At 39.8% G+C, this 20859-nt stretch overlaps 1 protein-coding gene across 1 annotated transcript in view; it reads right to left on the bottom strand.

The window, feature by feature from the left end:
- Positions 1-20654, bottom strand: part of Clec12b (C-type lectin domain family 12 member B) — a 23331-nt gene extending 2677 nt beyond the window's left edge. Inside the window, 11 exon segments of the mRNA XM_010643560.2 lie at positions 671-780; positions 1542-1723; positions 4080-4166; positions 5431-5618; positions 11587-12197; positions 15933-16048; positions 16228-16382; positions 16857-16923; positions 16925-17076; positions 18814-18912; positions 20487-20654. Coding sequence (XP_010641862.1) covers positions 12047-12197; positions 15933-16048; positions 16228-16382; positions 16857-16923; positions 16925-17076; positions 18814-18912; positions 20487-20577 — 831 coding nt within the window. The 5' untranslated portion in view covers positions 20578-20654 and the 3' untranslated portion in view covers positions 671-780; positions 1542-1723; positions 4080-4166; positions 5431-5618; positions 11587-12046.
- Between the last annotated feature and the right edge of the window lie 205 nt (positions 20655-20859).

Consider the following 20859-nt stretch of genomic DNA (forward strand, 5'->3'; position numbering starts at 1 on the left):
TAAAACACAGCACCTAGTATCTTATATTATTGCCATAGGACAAATGTTTGTCATGAAGTAGCCACTCTGCAAATGGTACCTAATGGTTTCTCTATGGAGAATACATTGTTCTTCAAAGTAGCCATTCAAGTTAGGAAAACTGTTAAGTATTTCTAGAACAAAAAACTGGAATCTAAGAGTAAAATTAATCTAAGGAACATAAATGAGCTCTGGGGTTTTAAGTAAACAAGCACTTTGTCTTCCCACTCATTTCCTTCCCTTGCTTTCCATGCCCCTCACATTTGTGCAAAAATGTAGGCTTCACTACATCATTCAGCACTCACGCATTGACAAGGAAGTTAAATAAATGACCCAGGTAATAAATACATACAAATGGCTAAGACCCAAGAGAAAGAGCCGAGGCCCAAACCACTTAGACTTGCAGGAAGTCTGGGGTAAAGGGAATGCTTGTGCCTCACATATGGAATAGTCAAGTTCTGCTCATGGAAGTAAATGGTGGCCTTTGAGGAAACCTTCACCGGACAAAGTCGAGCTCTCTGGATGCTCTCTTTGGTGTATGTCTGTTGGGGACCTGTTAGGGGAGAGGAAACTGCGGGATAGCTGCTCATGGACTCAAAAGTAATACCATGCTGGATGCATTTTATGGTAAGCAAATGTTACTAAGGCTTACCAATTGCTAAAGTGACTTCCATCCATCCATCGCCAGATGTTGTCCACATTGTGTTTTCTCAGTCCAATCCAATATGAAGAGGAGGAATTCAGATAGTCTGCCAAAAGTTCCTGTGATGAAATAAAAAGTATTGTCATAGAGCTCTCCTACTTTTCTCATTTCTTAATTGCTACTCTACTTGTCTGAGTCATTATTCTTTTACTCGGTTTACTGCAACTGCCTGGTAGTGGAATTTCCTGCCTTTATTTTTGCCACCCAGTGCCAATCTCATAGCAGCAAGGAAAATGATTCTTTTAACACTGAAATGAAAGCATATCATAATTTTGCTTATAATTCTGAAACATCTTACTTTGCTCAGAAGAAGAAAATAAAGTCTTTACAATGGCCTACAAAGCCCTTGTGATACACATCCCCACCCTCCCTTTACTTTAGACACACTGACTGGCCGCCTCTTTTCTGTTCCTTTGGCATTTCAGCCCTGACCTTAAGATTGCCCTTTAGGTGTTTTCTTTTTTGGGCAGACTTCCCTAGACACTGCCTCGACTAACTTCTCCACCTGCTTTACATCTTGGCTCAGATATAATCTTAAAGAGCTATCACTTTGCACGCAACCTATCCACTTGGTGACCAAAAAAAAAAAAAAAAAGCCATTCATTTGTACACTTTTGCACACAGCTTACTAGTCTCCAACATACTAATTTACATTTTTACTAAGACTACTTTTCATGGCCTGACCCCGCCTGTAGGATGTACTCCCCATATGGACAAAGATCTTTGACTTCTTTGTTGACTAGGAGATCACACCCGACAAATACGTTTCCCATAGAGTGGCTTTGTGGACTGTTGGGTGTGTATTGAGAAGGAAGCGAACCATGTCATTCCAGGAGACGATCTTGGCCAGAGATGCAAGATATTTTCTGCAGTGCCTCTGTCCTTCCACCCAAGTCGTTTCATGTTCAGATTGAAAGAAGCACTTTTGACTGATTAGGTCCCAGGCAGGTGGACATATCCGCATATCATCTGTGCAATTCTTACTCATCATTTTAATTCCAACTAAAATTAACAGTGACAAAAAAGAAAGTGTAAGAGGAAATGTCTGATCTTCCAGGTAAATTATTTTTAGATATTTTGTGGTGATAAGATGATTTTGCTTTCTCATTCAGTTTGAATGATTTAACTTTAAACATCAACCCAGAGGGATATTTTGAGTTGATCAAGAACAAGTGAATATCAAGAATAGCACATGAAAGAAATCAGCATTGGAGGATGTCAATCTATATCCATAACTTAAAGTAACAATAGTAAACAAGCAAACTTCCAGAATTTCCATATCCTCTAGCCATTTTTTCCATTCATTTTCTTGCTCTTGCTTCTGGAATCTTTTTATCAGTTTATTTAAATTCCTAAAATTTTCTATGCCATCGGGGACAAGTTTCACCATAAGCAAACAAATCTATCTATTTCATAACCCCAAAGAATTATTTCTAAATTATTGACTTAACTGAAACTCAACTGTGTCTCAAATACAATATTTACCCAAAAGTTGAAAGTTTTATCTTTTGTCTTTTAACAAAAGTATATTAGAAGGAAAAAAAATGCTGAAATTTTACTGACTTTTTACCATCTATTTTTTTCTCCTTAACTTACTAGGTAGAGGAAATTAATTGTTAGTATATAACTCTGTAATAACAAGGTTTAAGGTGTCTTTCACCCAAAGCCAAAATAAATGAAAGGCTCATAGTAAAATCTATGAATGGGAAGATCCTGAAATGGAAGGATAAAGTAACAAGATGTTTCCGTGTATGTGAGAGCTGGTAAGAAAGCCAAATGCAAATAGTTAGCTCACCAAAATCTTTTGATTGTATCAAGTTCAAAATTACTTTTAAATGCCAAGTTCAAAGTCAGCCATTGACAGGGATTGGCTTTAATCCAAACGAATGACAGTCAATTGCAGAATTGTGGACACATTTGATTCATTTTTAAAAAAAGTTTTTAAAAATAGACTCCAGAGGATGGAAGCAAGAGGGCTGGAGGCAGTCGGCACTCACTAGTCCTTCCTAAATATTTGCTCAAAGTGACAGAGACATGGCTCTTTGAGGAGATAGGAGAACCACAGGAAATCACAGACTGTAGATCCCTAAAGTTAGCAACGACCAAACTGGAACACTCCTGTTTAGAAAGGTAACCAAAGTAACTGCAGAGACTCATTGCACACCGAGTGAACTGCGGCCCAGTGGGAAGAGAGATCTTTCCTCCCATGTGGTAGAAAAAGGACGAACTTAGCATAGACTGCTCAGCACTCACTCTGCTCCCAGGCAGACCTAGGCCTGAGCAGATAGATGGAGCATAGCCTAGTGAGCCCAGGCAGGAGAGAGAATTCCCATACTTAGATGCGGCTGGATCAGGAAGATATCTTAGAAGTCACCCTTATAACCACTGCCTCAGTAGAACAAGCAATACAGAGACTAGTGAAATTGAGTAATTCCCTCTGCCTAGGCCCCAAATCATCACGAAAGATAAACTGGGTGAAAAAAAAAAAGTAAAAAAAAGTGGATGACTGATTAGAATGGACTCAATGGAAAAGCAGGAGGGCTTGGGCGAGCTTCAACGAGAGAAGACGCGCTCAGCACGACTGAGGCTCCGCCTTCCACCCAGCACCAGAACATCCTCAAATTAGCAATAAATTAGCGACTTGAGCTGAAGATGGAAGCTCGACCATACAGCTTACAGCACGCATGGGGTCCTGGCTTCAGTGGGACTGAGGGAGGAAGAAAGAAATGGGAAGATCAGGAAAAAAAAAAGCTAGCAAGGAAAGATTTTCAAAATTACTGTACCGAGGAGGAAACAAAACACAGACAGCTGAAGGGCGAATGACATCTGAACGATTTCGTTTTGTTTAAGGTTGGAAATATAGAGACGTCTCCGTTGAGAAAGCAAAGAATAACGATGTGGTAGCAAAGAGATTCACTAGAGTGACCCTAGTGACTGAGGCACTCAGGACCTAGGGCAGAACACGAATGCTCTGTTGCTACTGCTGGGACTGTAGCCAGTAGAGTAGCCGGTAGCAATGGGCATATTCGGAAATTGTCTCAGTGTTGCTGTTAGAACAAGTTGGAAGCAAGATACAAATCGTGTTCTTATGTGCTTGTTTCTTCAATTAAAGAAATGTACTTTCCAGGGAAGACCTCACTCCCTCATCACATTTGGAGCATCGGCCGCTACCACTAAGCCTGAACTCAATAAATATTTATTGACTGATCACTCTAGAAGGTGAAGCAGATAGCTAAATTTGCAGAATACTCTGCAGAAGTTCACGAAAGCAGAAGGAAAGGTTAGTCACTGACATCGGACCGGATCAACCGGATCAGTAATAACACCATCAATATTTTAGCAGAAACCATTCACTTACTTTTTCTCGGAAATCTTAACATCAGCCAGAGGAGAACGGCAAGACATCCGCATAGCAAGACTGATAGGATTATCATTTTCCTTTTTACTATACACAAGGGAGACACATGTCAGTATCTTCGGGAGAAAAACCAACCGCCCTCCAAGTAACATTTATGCTGCTTTTCCATCTTGCTGAGTGGTTTTCCATTCCCCCTCCAGGTAATGAAGCCCCCGGGAGTGGAAGCTGATACCGAGTTGGTATCACAGCCCGAGAAGCGCTTTGGCGCCCCCTCTTGGTGTTATTTTGCAGCACAATGTTATAAATTCACCCAGCGCCCTGGGCCTCTTAATGACAAGCTGTGCTGAGTAAGGGAAATCTGGTGGGGAGGGGGAGAGGGGAAGAATTTGTTTGTTAAAGAAGGCTGCTTGAACTTAAGGCTCTTCTAGTGAACAATGTCTTCTGCCCCTTCCTGCCCTCCAAATGCTGACCGTCAAGACCCGGTCAGAAAATGGACTAAAATAATAACTGCCCTTTTAGAACAAAAGCCCTCATCCTCATTAGCTTCGTGTGTGTGTGTGTGTGTGTGTGTGTGTGTGTGTGTGTGGTACTGGGGATTAAACACAGGGTCCTCTGCCAATAAGCTACATCCTCAGCCCATTTTTTATTTGTATTTTGAGACAGGATCTAGTTAAGTTGCCTAAGTTGGCCTGAAATTTGCCATCCTCCTGCCTCAGCCTCTCCAGTAGTTCAAGCCAGGGCCCCCGCCTTTAGTGAACCTTCCGCTCTTCTTTTCCTCCTGTTCTCCAGTTCTTCTCCCTCCATCTCCGACCTTCACCAAAGAGGAGGTTCTGTGATCACAGAGGTTGAAATTTTCTGGGGGAAGTTACACTCGGTGCTCCTAAACTTTCAGGAGCTGAGAGCCGGTCTCCTTGTAGGGAGGCCTTGCAGCAAGACTGGACTGGCCAAGTGAGCAGCAGTGCATCAGGAACCTGCCCTGGGTGCGGACGTCTGGGCCCAACGGTCCTCTTCTACCCAGGGCCTTAACTGCAGGGAGCCCGCACCAACACGAGGGTTCAGCTCCTGTGATTGGCTGGAGCTCAGGGACAAGTAACTCTGATTGGTCCTTAAACTCCCCCCCCTGCTAACCAGTAGTAGAGCACAGCGTGGGTGGCCCTACAGACTTTGCTTTTCCCTTTTCCTTTACAGAATCTCCTAAGACCTCACTTTTTGGTTTGGTTTGGTTTATAGTTCTTAACTGAGGATTGAACTCAGGTCCTTGTGCTTGAGAGGCAGGCGGCAGAACCACAGAGCTAAATCCCCAGCCCCATCGCCCCATCTGATCTATTTATAACCTGACTTCTAAGTTTACCTGTGCATTGCTGAGGGAAATGAATCCATCGTTTTTCCACGTTTTCGTAGTTACTGAATGGAGGTGTGTTTCACAGGTAATCTTGATTTTGCACGTAACACAGGACAATAACAGTTACAGTACAAGCCAACATCACATCAGGAATTTCTTCTTATTCGCACGTGTTTGCGGTGCATAACATTTACGCTCTGTGTAGAGTTGGTACACGCACATAGCACATCTCAATTACTTTCCTTTATCTCCTTTCCCTCCCCTCTCCTTCCACCTCTCCATCCACTTTCAGATTGAGAAAGATCTATTCCTCTACTTCCTATTATCTGGCTCTCATTTTGCTCCTTAGTGATAATTTGACTTTCTCCTATAAGAGGAAATCATATAGTATTGTATGCATTTCAGTACCGTGATCCTCAAAAAAAATTGAAAGTAGAAATTCTGTTTGTCCTGTTTCCTTTTTGTTACCTTCCAGAGAGAATTAGAGCCATCACATAACAGTGATATATGTATACCCGTGTTCATAGCAACACGACTCACAACACCTGAATCTTGGAAGCAGATATGTGCCCACCAACAAATAAATGGATGCCAAAAATGCGGCATTTATACACAGTGTAGTACTACTCTGCCACAAGGGATGAACTTGAATAATTTTTAGGAAAATATAGGTACCTTGAGACCATAATTTTAAGTGAAACGAATCAGACACACAAGCTTAAATACCGCATGAGAGCCAGGCATGGTGGCATACCCTTGTGAGCTGAGGCAGCAGGATTGCTGTGAGTTCAAGGCCAGCCTACGTTACATAGTGAGTTCAGGGCCAGCCTGAACAACCAAGATAGACCCTGCCTTAAAAAAAAAAAAATAAACCAACATACAAAGACAGGAAAAAAATGATCCATGGAAAGGAAATTGTTTCTTACAGTAAAGTCAAATTTCCCAAATACAACCCCCAGACTACCACACACACACACACACACACACACACAAAACACCCAACCATCAGTACTATTAAGTGTTGCAGCTGGAGAGAGAGGCTGAGGTCCAGGGAGAGGACAGAATTTTGGGTTGGGGATTTAGCTCAGTGGAGCTGTGTCTGCGGTGCAAGCGCAGGGTCCTGAGTTCGATCCCTGATCCAACAAAAACAACAAAACCACTTCAAAATATTACATGGTTTCTCTTATATGGGAATCCCAAAATCTAAATAAAAAGTAAAAATAAAATATAAATAACAGGAAACAGAAAGTTACGTCTTTCTCAAATGGAAAGGGAACAAGAGATGGATGGGGAGAAAGGGGAGATGAAGGGGACTTTTAAAAAGGAGTCAAGATGTGTTATATGCATTTCCAACTCCCTTCAAGGAATGGAAGTATCATGTACTGCAAATGTATGCTAATGCAAATGGTGAGAAATAAAAATCACTTCACTATTTTCTAGCATCCTCTCTATACAAGGCCACTGTTTAAAGGATGGATGACAGAATGCTCATTCATATTTCTACACAGTTAGAGGAAAAACAGAAAAGCAATACTAACAATAAGGCACCAAACTATCAGTAGGTGACAGGACAATAACAAAACAGCCTCTCTAGTCTGCCTTTTACTATAGTCTGGGCCCTGAAGTAAATAGATGATAACTAGGTCAGCATAGATTATCTCATTTCTAAATTTCAGTTAATGGCTGATGGTTAAAAGCCCACAGAAAAGACATAAACTACCTACCTTATCTTTGGGATTGGTGGTGGGCTTGGTCTTAGAATATGTTTTACATGTTTCTTTAGCATTTGTAGCTAAAATACATTCCTCACCCTCCCAACAAGGCTTTCAAATATTCAACACATAAAAGAGCTGCAGGTGCACTAGTGGGAGAAGGTGGAATTGGTGAAGATGTAGCACACCGATTCTCACTATACAGAGCACTTCCTCTGATTGCTGCAAAGAGATTAAAGTATGAGAAAGGGAGATTATCCACTGTCCCAGAAAGATACATGTAAGTGCAAGTGTTGAATTTGAAATTTTTTTGTTCATGTTATGTGCAGATGCATGATGGTGGCATATAAAGAGGCTGGAGACAGGATTCATTATCTTTTCCTTTCATCTAACAAAGAAGAAACAGTAGATTTGGGCAATGTCACATACAGAGTAAAAGAAATCATAATAATGATGAAGACCATTCACAGAAACCCAATAAAACTATGTTAGGCTTGCAGAATACAAATGCAAACGTTCTCCAAAGAGCTGATTAGGGGTAATTGCTTAACTAAAAAAACATTTCAGACATTGCAAAATAGTGAAATGTCATATTCTGCCCGGACTGCCAGCTATTTGCAGATTAATGACAGGAGTACATTACTAAGACTTCACATTTCTCTCCTTGGGAGAAAGAAAATCACTTTTTCCAATTACACAACATATATGAGTGGAGGGGATGGGGATTTAGCTCAGTGGCACCATGCCTGCCTCAAAAGCACAAGGTCTTGAGTTCGATCCCCAGTACACAAAAAGTAAAAAAAAAAAAATTAGACCATGTTGAAGAGGAAGAAAAGAAGATTCCAGCACCTCAAAGCAGGACAAACAGTTTTATTTGCTTGGCTAGACAAAGTTGGGCCTCAGTCAACAGAAAATATACCTGGTCCTTCTCAAAAACTATGAATGTGTCAAACAGCGATTATAATAGCCTGGATATCAATGGCCAACAGGAAGAGCTCATCTAGCTATCTTAATGGCTTTACTTACCTATAGGTCTTGGAATGCATGATAAATACATGGGACCACTGCTCTCCACTCACCTGAACCTGAGCAATGCCCTGGGGTCAAATCTCCCACACCTTGCCCTTCGGTTACCATGGGGAGGCAGATATAAGAAAAGCCAAGACCTCTAAGCCTCCCAAACTGGGAGAATTTCCAGACTTTCAAACCAGGACGCATGTGCACCAGACCTGCCATCATGACTTGCAGTAGCCTTGAAGGCTCATGCGTGTGGACAGCATCCCCTACCTCCAATTATCACAGGGTGAATTATAGAAAAGGACATGCATAGCAGATGCAGCTGACGAGACTCAGAACCCTGTCAATCATGTTGTCCATCGTGCTCTAGAGGACCCCCAGCGGGAGGCCCCCCAGAAGGGTCACAACATTTCAAAGCCCTACGTCTTGTGCCCTCAGTGGTTGTTGTACAATTTTCTTTTTCCAGGAAGGAGCATACTATTGCCTTAGCAAACTTTCCTGCCTTTTCCTTACCATCGCATGCCACATGCATTTCTTTGTTTATGAAGCACAAGAACCTGGGAACCTGTCCTAGGCTCCATCATCCACAGTAACACTGGGGTTACATAGGTTACATAGTGGGCAAGATGGTAGTTACCTCCACCCCATGGATGTAATAATGGATCCTATGACTGCCCAAATTATTCCTGCTGATTTTGCAGGGGAGAAAAAAGCCATCCAACTTGGGGCTGGTTGCTGCACATTTACCTCTGGGCTGTTTGTTCAGAAGGTTAATGTTGAGGTCATTTAGTTGAACATTGTCAAATACCCAGGGTGGATACCAAGGATCACTTCAGATTTTGTGGAATTTAAAGTGCACCAGTCCTGCCCTCAGTTACTCTGATGTCATAGATTTGAGACAATGGCATGGAAAATCTGTGCTGTTTATAGATTTTCCATTAAATCTGGAGTGAAGCCAGATTTGGAAGCCTCGTGGCCACTACAGAGTGAAGAAAAGTTACCTAAAATAAATATAAAATGTGGCTTTTCCCTAGGAATTTTGACAGTGTATGTAATGTGTGTGTAAGGTCTTTTGACATCTATATCTAATTTCAAAGAAAAATTCACTGGGAAAGAATTTAAGATAAAAAGGAGTCTTTGTACTGTTCATGTGTTGTGCATCCAGATGGATGGGGTGGAATGGTGCACTCAGGTGGGGGCTTTAACTGTAGCATTTGGCAGAGTTGCCTTCTACCTGCCAATTCAAAAGTTCAAGCTGTTTTCATACAGAATATATACTAAAAAGTTTCAGTCTGTTAAACTGCCTTACATTAATCCAGCCTCTTCAGATATTTTTGTGCAGCAGTGGCTCTGTGTGTAAATGCTATGCACTGAGGACACACACACACACATGCACGCACACTATGTGTACAGGATAATGCCTCATACCCGTTGATGTCCATTTGTTACTGTGTTTGTTAACAACCCTTTATCTCTTAGTTTTATAAATTCCACTTAAAACTGAAAAAAAGGAGGCTTTATTTAAAAATAAAAAGCAAACAAAAAATAAATTTGCAAACTGGGAAGGTGCAGCCTTCATTACAAAAAGAAAGCATGTTCAGAAGGAGCAGAGATGGGCTGGCTTATATGGAGAAAGTTCTGGCCCGAATTCTCTGATTCGCAATGTAAATGAGGGGCGCAAACCGGTGGAAAGCACTAGTCCCGACTGAGTGACTGCAAGTCATGGCTCACTGGTCCCGTCCAGGTGGAAAAATGGGGCTTCTGGGAGGCTGCTGGTCTTGGCAATTAAAACAAGAACATGCCCACATGAGGGGCACAAAAATTCAGTTTGCGGTTCCTTCAGGAAAATGGAACATGCGTGTGATCCCATATTTGTCAGCCAGCAAATCGCTACCAGACCCCATTTCGAATGTAGCATTGAGGCCCAGTTAACCACCACTTGAGTTTTTTCTGGAGAAGATGGGAAGAGAGAGATGGAGATGCCCTGGAACAAGCCATGTTTTACAAGCCATGATGATACTGGATGACGACGTGGTCTGACACACAGAAGGTGGCTGTATCCCAGGAACTCTAGATTTCTTCACCGGGTGCTGCTGGTGATGGCGCCATGACTGCAAAGCAGCAGGGAGGAGGCTGAGGGCGGCGCGTCCTGACCGAGGGTCAGACACAGAAATTGTCTCTTTTAATGAGTGTAAGAGTCAGCATGTACTCGAGGTAAGAATAAAAAGATACGAGATGCCAAGTGAGAAACAAAATCCTCTTCATAGAAACAAAGCAAAACAACAAGGACATGTATGTTATTAATAGATCATTCTTTGGGTAGAAATAGAGGAATACCAGAAGAACTTATCTTTCAAGAAAATAGAGAGAAACCCAAGTGTGGGGGGTCAGGCGCAGAGTTTTTTACCTTTTATGAATAAGTTCATCTTTGTTTGTGATAGTAGGAGTGAAAATAAAGGACTGAAAAGAAATGAAAGAATAAAGTTGCTTTTTACATCCATATGTAAGTAACTCTTGTTTCAGTCTTTTTTGTGTGTGTTTCAGTCTTAAATGCAAATCTGTAAACACTGTTCACCTAAACTATAATAAAAATCTGATCTACATTTAAACATATTCTTGAATGCTGTATATTTTGTTTGAAAATCTTAGTAAACATTTACACTGTATTTTATTACATTATGTTAGAGCATCTTTTGGTATGTAAATAAAACATTGATTAGGTTGTTGTTTAAATCTTCAGAGCCACTAGATGGTATTGATGAAGCTCTTGCAGAGTATTTTGAAATGCAACTGGCTTTGCTCTTGAATGCCATTCATGATATATACATATTATTTTCAATTTTATAGTAAATTATAGATCATTGTTCTATGAAAGTAAATATCACAGGCTACTTTACTTTCCTCTTTAGACTATAGTTATAAAATTGTATGAGAAAATTAAAACTATGCTTTTTTACCAATATTGTAAAATCAACAATATTGTTCCAAAAAATCTAAATTTACAAGATTTAGTACCTAATGTGCAGTCACCAACAAAGTCTTTTCTAGGGAAGTTCTCAAACAAAATTGTTCTGATAAGTTCATATCTTCCAACAAATTTATTAGTACTTTTCTTAAAAAATAAAATATCAATTTTAATAGGATAAGGTTTTAAATGATAGTACCCCGATTAGTAAATCAATAATCCCCCCGTTACTCATTTAAATAAATGATAAAATATACACACAAAGTGCTATTTCTACTTCCTCCAGATCATAAGTTATTTACATTTTAAAGATTAATGAAAATGCGTTTTCATAGTAATATAGGGGAGGAAGCGTTATTTTGCACATGGAGCAAATACTTAGTTGGTATACAGTCCTTCAGACAAACATTTACAGAACTATTTCCAAATCAGCTCACCCAGTGCTGCTGCCCCAGCTACCACTTCTCTCACCTTGGGGTCTTCCAAATTCCCACATGATCCAGCAGTCTATACAACAGAAGTTTCCTACAGCTTGCTCCACACTGTGGCCCTTGTCAGTTCTGGCTACTAATATTTAAATATCACCCTAGAACATGTGGTAATGTGTAAACACAAAGCAAGAAAAGAGTTTTTTATCTGAGAGTGAGTAAATTCAATGAGAGTATTCTGAGAGAGAATAATAGAGCCGTAGAATAAGCACTGCTTTAAGACCCCAGGGGCGACCTCAGTCCTGCAGGACAAGCACCACTGGATCAGAAGGCATCTGATCCCGCAGTGGAGACGGCTCTGAGAAGGACCTTCCATTCCCTAGTAGGTAAAATACACAGTCACTTTTTAATCTGCCTTCGGCTATAGTGCGTAACTCTTTCTTTTCATACTGGGTTTCAAATCACAAGTTCTTTAATATTTAGTGAATTTAGAAAAAAGCACATTAATCCAAATCTTCGATTTTCACTGGTGTGGCTGTCTTCTCACAAATCCAAGGAATTTCAGCACTGCAGCGAGAAACATAAATATTTCCTCTTTGAAAATAAGCACATCCTTTGGATCCATTGATCTGGTCAAGTTCTTTATTGCTAAACCTGAAAATTAATTTATTTAAAAATTAATGGCAAATACTGTATTTGAGGCTTGTTCTCAGTAGTCAATATCGTGAATATCGAGAGACTTCTATCTCCACAAAGCATCAAAATCCCTAACATTGGCACATCAGACTTCTTTGTTTCAAGTTAATTGGGATCTCAGGTAGAATTCTTTAAGGATATTTAAGTCCTAAATTGAGAATTTGCATTCCTTTCACCAACATGTGTTTTCTCTTCCTGGAATCCACTCAATCCAGATTAAATCAGAAATATTAACATTTTTATTTCATAAAACTTTAAGAAAAACAAAGCATGAGATCATATTTTATGAAAAATGTTATTGCTACAGAATTATTACTATGGAAAGATAATTTTGCATGTATTTGTACACTCGGGGTGTAATGAGAGAATAAAACAGGTTAAGGGGGAAAAGAATGACTATCTGTGGTTCTAATGATATTCCCCAAGTCCTCTGGTAAGAAGTTGATCCTAAACCCCAAACAATATCATCAAAATATTATCCTTATCCAGTCTAAATCTTCCATGTGCTCAGTAATGCCTCTCCCCAGGGGTCTCCATTACTCGCCATCTTACTGTGTTGCTTCAGGACTGGGCCGAAGCTTGGTGTGCACACGCGGTCCAAGTGCTTTTACTCGGGAACTAAGGAAGTGAGTTGTGTACACCTGACGCGTAGTCTCACGAACTGAGTATGATGTGTGGTTTCCTGACAGCTACAGGGACCAAGGAGTCCCTGTCTGCAGGCTCTGAACCCTCTGAGGAGCTCACTTGAGCTGGGGTTGGAGGAGGGAGGGGCCAAGCATAATCAAAATCCTTTATTAGAAGAAAAACTTCTTAGATTAAAAAATGAAACCTGAGTGCAGTTATGCTGCATCATGGTACCATTCCTGTAAGCTTTCTGTTTAGCAACACTGAGTGCCAGAGATTAATGTTAACCACCACATGTCCAATATTATTCTAGTTGCAAAAGAAAGTAACTGCCATCTTTGTTTGATGTGTTTCATTGTGCAGGTGGGGTTCTGCCAATTTTATTTGTGTGAAACTAGAGTAATCAACTTACTGTGACCAGTAATGGTGATTAGGGACTTGGAAATTAATATTTGAGTAGAAATAGTCTTGGCAGAACTTTGGGGAAAAATAAAATAAAATGCATCTGAGGAGAAAATAATAAACACATCATTGTAATTCAAAGGTCTTGGTGGTTGAAAGCTGAATCATAGCACCTTTGGCCGAAAATGAGTGATTTTAACTTTATTCAAGGAAAGTTGGTGGAGGAAATAAATGGAGCAAAATTTGATATGGATATCTACCAATTTTCCATGACGGATGTATTTAAAATGTGTTGTAAACATATATTAATAAAAACTTCCAAAGCAAAATAAAATTTCCTTTTATTCTCTAAAACGAAAAGAAAAGAAAACATTAGTGATAAAAATTACAGAATAAAAGAGAAGTAACTACTTGATGTGGGAGGGAAGGGAAGAAAATAATTATATATACAGAAAGATCTAATGATTCTCAATTTCATTCCAATGTAAAAAATATGCATTACACTTAAAATAGGAATAAAACTGGGCACTTTAAATATAGTTCTATACTAAATAGTCATCAAAATTTTTGGTTTATAGTCTCTAAAGAATTTTGCAAAAAAAAACTATGTGATCACTTATACATTTTTAAAAATTTTGCTCTTCTGGAGAAACTTCAATAGGATTTTTTCATGACAAGTAGCGGCAGCGGTCTGTAGATAAGAAAATAGAATAAGCTCTCATTAGATCTTCTGGCTAATCCTGACTAGAAAGAGTTAAAACTTCACTAGAGGGATTCCTCTGGGAAGTAAGTGCAGGACAGCAGCAGAGAAAGAGAAAAAACAGATAAAGAAAGGCACCAAATGGCCTTGGGATTTTCACCAAGAGATGGGGGGGAGGAAGAAAGAAAGGAAAGAAAGAAAGAAAGAAAGAAAGAAAGAAAGAAAGAAAGAAAGAAAGAAAGAAAGAAAGAAAAGGAGAAAGAAAGAGAGAGAGAGGGAGAGGGAGTGCTGAAGGGCAGGTCACAGGGAGCCAAGCGCACAAAGCCAAGGTAAAATGGCAGCCACTACAATACAGGGAGACATAAAGGAAGGGACACAGGCTAAATTTTGGAAAAGCTCTTACTCACAACTATGCACTAACATACATGTACATACAGATTCTCTCTAGAATTACTATATTATCCACTCTAGGCTCACTACATTTATCATCTAGAAAACAATACATAATCCATGCACACTCTTGTTAACTCTAGAGTAACCATGAATAAGATACCCGATTGCCAAGCCACCACCCAACCCAAAGATAAGGCCTTAAAAAGTAAGGACATGCAAACAGACAAAAGAGAAAGAAGCTGCATGAAGAAATGACATTAGCCCAGAAGTCAGTCCAGTTATGGCAGGTTTGGGCTGGGGTGGAAATGGCCTTATAAGAGAGTCCAGGGGGCTGGGGATTTAGCTCAGTGGTTCTGGCACCTGCCTCACAAGCACAAGGGCCTGAGTTCGATCCCCGGTAACCGCCCCCCCAAAAAAGAGAGAGAGGCCAGGGACAAAGGCCGTAGATAACCACTTTTCCATTTTCCCCCTATTCCAGTTCTTATCAGGGCAGCTATCTATTCTCTCCTTTCACCCCTTTCCAATTAAAATTTTTCTTTCCTTAAACTTTGCATCTTGAATGCTTTTCTGATACTGAAGTTTATGATCCTGCTGAGCTTCTCGCCACAGCAGAGCCTCAGTGCTCGGCCCACCCAGGGACACAACAGCTGTGATCTAGAGATAGGACACTCACAAGCCCATACCGTGTGTCTTTGGCTCCTGCACAGGACCCAGCCTGACCGGAAGTAGCACCTGGACTTCTGCCTCCCTGGGGGGCTGTCTTTTTCTCAGGCCTTCTTACAGTGGATACAGAAGAGGGCAATTTGCCAAGAGATATTTTTACATTAACATCTAATTATTCATGATGTTAGGTATCTGTAAGAATGCAATTTCTCAAGTGTTTCATATATATATATATAAATAAAAACTTTGAAGTAATATATATATATATAGTTTATTTAAGCCATGAAGGTATTAGCCACAATGCCTAATTGGCAAGTTCTCATCATGAAACTAATTCTTGAACTAAGGAGTCACTTCACACTTACTTTCTATTAGAAAATGGCTCGCACTTATTAAAAACAAGCATATTAAACTGTGTTCCTGTGACAAACACTGTCCTTCTGGATTGTTGTGCTGGAGAACAGAATGGCTGAGTGATGAACACATGGTCCCTGAAGGGTTCAGTCCTGATTTTTGTCACTTTGGAGCTGAGTATGATCTTGAACAGGTCATTTAATTTCTCAATATTTAATTAACTTAATTAATTCATCTTAACACCATTTTTATTTACAAAAACGTTTATACAACAGTGTTTTCTTCAAGAACTTTGAAGGTACCAATATTCAATACTTACATACATGTTACATATGTTAAGTAAAGAAATAAATTTATATGGGTAAAGTTCAGGGCCTTGCCATGATTGTATCACAGAGATGAAATTAGTTACCCTTCCTTATACTATTTGTTATTGACCTTTTCGTAGGCTCTGCTCCTTTTTCGTACCTAGATTTATGAGTCTTAAAAATTCACATTTATCTTCTTAGAATTCTGTGCGAAACTTAGTCTCCCAACCTGAATACCTAGAGACTTACAAGGATGGAGAGGGAACCGACTCATCTTCCCATAGCCAGTTTCTGCCAGAAGGGAGCCATGATAGTCCCAGCCAAAAGAAAGAAGTCATGGCTAATGGCTGTGACTTTATAAAATCCTTGGGAGAAAACAGAAGAAAGACTTTATGAGCAAGCCATACTTCAGTTTGCAAAGATAAGAGAGAAACATCCTTAATTTTCGTCCATGACCCATCGGATTTCCATCACATGGATATCACGTCATTGTGTCTCACTGGGTAGATAACTGCTATCACCAGGGAAGTAGACCCAGACATACCTTTTCTCTCAAGTCATCGATCTTCGCCAAGGTGGAGTTCCTCTCTCTGCAGTCTTTTCTACTGTTGCTCCAGGTTTTATCTTCATTTACTGTGAAATGATAGCAACTGTTTCCATGCCATTGCCATGCCTTAGGGCAAGGTTTACATTTGTGATCTAAAAAGGAAATTACACCCTACAGTACAGCTTCAGTGACTCTCAGGTGACTAGGGAAATGCTGGAAACTACATGTAAATCATTTAACTGCACAATAGGATCTGAGAGCCCAAACCCTCAAAATGTATTGTTTTAAGGAGTTTTTGAAGATGAAATTATCTCTGGTTATGGGTCAGAGTGATGGAGAGTCCCTTTTCGGAGTTCAGTCTTCTGGCCTCAGAATTACCACTTATGCTTTTAACTTCTATAACAACATCCTCACCAGGCAGCATTAATAAAAATGAGAGGTTGAAGTATGCATATTGGCATCACTCTAAGATTGTTAATAAATCTGTATTTTCCTTATCTGCTGCAAACTCTGTGTGACATCAGGTAGGGGTATCGATGACATAATTCTCATACCTCAGTGTACCCCACACAGCAACTGAAATCAGAACAATAAGTTCTATCTGACCAGTTAGCAGATCTACCTACCTGAGGTATGAGTGATTAGCTCTCGGCAGAGTTGGACGGCCAGCTGCTCTTGCCTCTTCAGTAGTTTTGGATACCTGTGATTTGAGAAATTCCTTCTCCATGGAGAAGGTCCTGTTGTTGTCCAGTTGCTGGGATAAATTATCCTGCTGGTGGTGAATGACTTTTGGAAGCTGACTCAGTTTCTCTGAATCTGAGTTCATTTCCCTAGACATCTGCAGCACTCCAAAATAAAACAGGAGGCCAGTTCATAATATTCTTTCTCAAATAGTCATCAGTTATTCTCTTGACATGGAGATAGTGCTTAGATTGTTTAATATTTGTTAGTATCTCTTAATAATTGAGACAAAATGAAGACTAAAACACACCGGATACCTTTCTATTCTGAATTGTTTATAGTTCATCTTTATAATCTTTTCGATTTTTAATTACCATTGTACTAGCACTCAAGTAATGAATTAGTAATTATATAGCTGACATTTTATCTAAGGTGGTGTCAGGTATCTTGCCTTTAATACTGGTGGGATTTTGAAATTTGAATTGTTAATATGATTATAGTTTTAATAGGGACAGAATTCTTTAGGACAAAGAATGGTCTGCAGACTACCAGGAATACTTGTTTAAAAAAAATTAAGCAGATTTTATTGGCATATATCAGATAAGTTTTAGTCATGGGCCCCTAAATCTTCATTTTTATTGATTTATAAGCTGCACAATCAATTATGAACACTTACACTAAAAGCACAGAATATTAGGAAAAGACTTCACCCTTCTATGGTGAACCAGTGAAAGTGTATCATTACATCTTCGTTCTTTTCTTTTTCTGGTGTACTAGGGATTGAACCCAGCACCTTCACTCTGAGTTACATCCCCAGCCCTTTTTGATTTTTTTCTTTTTTCTTTTGAGACAAGGTGTTGCTAAGTCACTAAGTTGTCTAATCTGGGCTTGAACTTATCTCCCTGCTTCAGCCTCCCAGAGTGCCACCATGCCCAGACTCGAGTTTAAAGTCTCTGTCACTGTAAAAGATTTACTGATAATTCTCATAGTGTTGAGCTCTTGAATACTTGTCATCTCTGCTAGAACATCACTTCTTTTGTCCCAGGAACAAGCTACATCATAAACCTCTATCTATCCAAAGAGGTTTGTCCAAATCTTAATTTTCCACAAGATCTTACATACACAAAAAGAAATTAGTGTATTAGAGGGGATGTTAGTATCATTCAACAAATAAGCTTTTCTGGCTGCAGGTCCCCTGAAAGTTACTTCTATGGCAAACCACTGCTTTTTATACCAACATGCTATAAAATATGTATTTTCAGGTTGCGTTGTCCATTTATATCCAGGATGTTAGTCTACGATTCTCACTCCCAGGGCGCAAGGGTGGATCAGAGTCAAGAGAAAAACTCTTTTTGGCTAAGGCACTGGGGAATGGGGCTTGTGATGTTCTGCAGAGATGGTTCAATTCTCTTTCTTGCTCCCGCCTCATCTGTATGCCATTCTTATTTGTACAAGTCAGGTTGCTGCTGCTACTTAGATGATTTCTCTATAACTAGAAGGTTCTAGATTAAGGTACTCTTACGTGAAATTTTCAAGGTTAGCGAAATGGGATCCCTTGTTTTAAATACATCTCCCTTGACTCCCTGATTGTCACTGTTCGACTAATAAGTGGGCATGTGTCTAGAGAGGAAAAGGCTCCTTATCCTAAGTATTAAGTAGTAAAGTAGAAGTCGTCTTCATGGGCCTATTTACTTCATCAACAGAAAAGAATAAATATGGGGCAGAATCCTCACAATCATACAATATGTCCCTTGCTGGACATGCAGTTTGTGAAAGATAGGAGGCTGCAGAAGAGTATTAGAGGATTCGGGGATTGTAATAATGTTTATAATCTTAGCTAAATTGACTTGGCTTACAAATATGTTTCCTAATCACTCTACTTTCTGCCGCAAATGTACTTACACATAACCCCCAATGTCACCAGCCCAATCAGCAGCAGCAGGCAGAGAGTCAGCAGGCTGAGGGCAACCTGCCGCCATGCAGGGGAGGGAGCTGGATTCCCTGGAAAGCCAACAGAGGGATGAGCAAAGGGGATGCTGGAGCCCCTGCACATGAGAGGTTCATTTCTCCCATTTAGGAAGCATCCAGCAATTAAAATTTCTCTAGTTCCTTCAATACACTCTTTAGAAAATTCCTGACATGAAGTGTGATAAGACCCCAAGCACCCGTCCTTTTCCATCTCTCTGCTACTGTCTTGTTTTTGAACAGTAATTTTCTCCAGACTTTTAGCATTCTTTTCTTCATCACCTTCCATTCTTTTTCTCATTCATTGATTTCACAGTGCTGCATTGTGAAAGCTTTTTCTCTGGATGATGCTAAGAATCAGTGAGACTTCAAATTTCAAGATGCTGCTCTACCTGCCTTATAAAAGTGGATTCTACTTTTTAAAACTAACTTTTACATTATTCACACTATTTCCCTAAGAATGAGAAATTCTGAACAAAAAATGACAATCCAACCTACAAATAGTAGTATAGACCAGACAAGTCCGAACTGCAAGCAACTCCATGTTTTAATAGTTTAATACAGTGCCTAGGTGTACCAGCACATGAATTAGAATCTGAAAACCTAACAAAGCTCAGATGTATAGTCACCTTTATTAGGCAGATGCAAAACCTGTTCTCATCATATTTTCATATAACCTTCTCCCCCACAACGCTTGCCCACAGAGATACATCAACAAACAAACAAAAACAAATCTAAAGAACAGAGGAAAGTTGTTCATGTGATTCAGGTGATTCACGACAGCCAGAACAGCCACAGCCCTCCTTAAGCTATGGGATGTGAACTTTTACACCCAGCTGGTGTCCAGCCACAGAGACTGCATTTCCTCCACTGGAGTGCAAGGGATGAGCTGAAGGCTGGAACGGAGGCTGGGCTCTGATACGTATAGTCATGTAAACTTGGCTAAATAATTTAATTTCTTTCAGCCTCAGTTTTCTCATCTATATGGGGAAGTAAATTCCAATATTATTTTGTTTAATTCACAGTTATATTCTGAGAAAGATATTATGTAATATATATACAACACTGTACAGGTATTGTTTTTATTGATTCAATATTACAAAATTGGCTTTAGATTTCAACTACCCAAAATTAAAAATAATACTTAAGAGATTAGTTGTTGTCGATTTCTAACCTGGACATCTTCCAGTTTTTCCCTTCAGTTATTTCAGCCACCGAACAGAAGAATTTCCTCTACTTTAAAATCTCTATTTTAAAACCTCCAATCTGGCTTCAAAAAGAATATTCCTCAAGACATAAATAGATATTATTTATAAAGATAAATCTCTTGGTTCTCAGACTGAATTTCTGATACATCCAACCAAAGTTTTTCATTACAATGTAAATCTTCATGAACACGTTGATATCACACAGTTAAACGAAGTCCTCAGAGCTACACATAAGCTCTTCACCAGTGGAGGCCTTCACCTTACTATCTGTTCCACAATGATTGTCTCCATTTTTGAGATTCCTCCGCACATGTCTCTGTGACATCAGCATCAAGGCCAATATCTCAAAGCCAAAACCCCTGTCATTTCCAAGTTCACAGCTCATTTTATTTGAACTCTTACCTCTTTTTTTAAGGTTATTTCTGTCTTGGTTATTTCTTGCTCTAGAAGAATCTTGAAATGTGAGCGTCGCATAGGTCACTTCATGGGACATTGTAGAAGAAAGCACTATTGCAAATGAGGTAAATGTGTCAGTATCTTCAGGCCTGAGTGAGGCTGTGCTTCTCAAGGCTAGGATCTTTTACGTAGATGTTGACCCAAGACACACCCCACTGCCCCTCCCCAAGGACAGAATGACAGTACCTTGGCATTGAAAGTGAGAAGAGCCTAATGTTCTTCTGAAGAATTACAGTGTTGCAGATCTCAAACTGAAACAGCATTGTTCCTTGATGTGAGGGAGGCACTTGAAGGCTCAGCAGGCTGAGGCTCAGCAGAA

This window comes from Fukomys damarensis, unplaced genomic scaffold (assembly GCF_012274545.1).
Source record: "Fukomys damarensis isolate Sample0158 unplaced genomic scaffold, DMR_v1.0_HiC HiC_scaffold_19, whole genome shotgun sequence".
In the NCBI taxonomy this organism is placed as follows: Eukaryota; Metazoa; Chordata; class Mammalia; order Rodentia; family Bathyergidae; genus Fukomys; species Fukomys damarensis.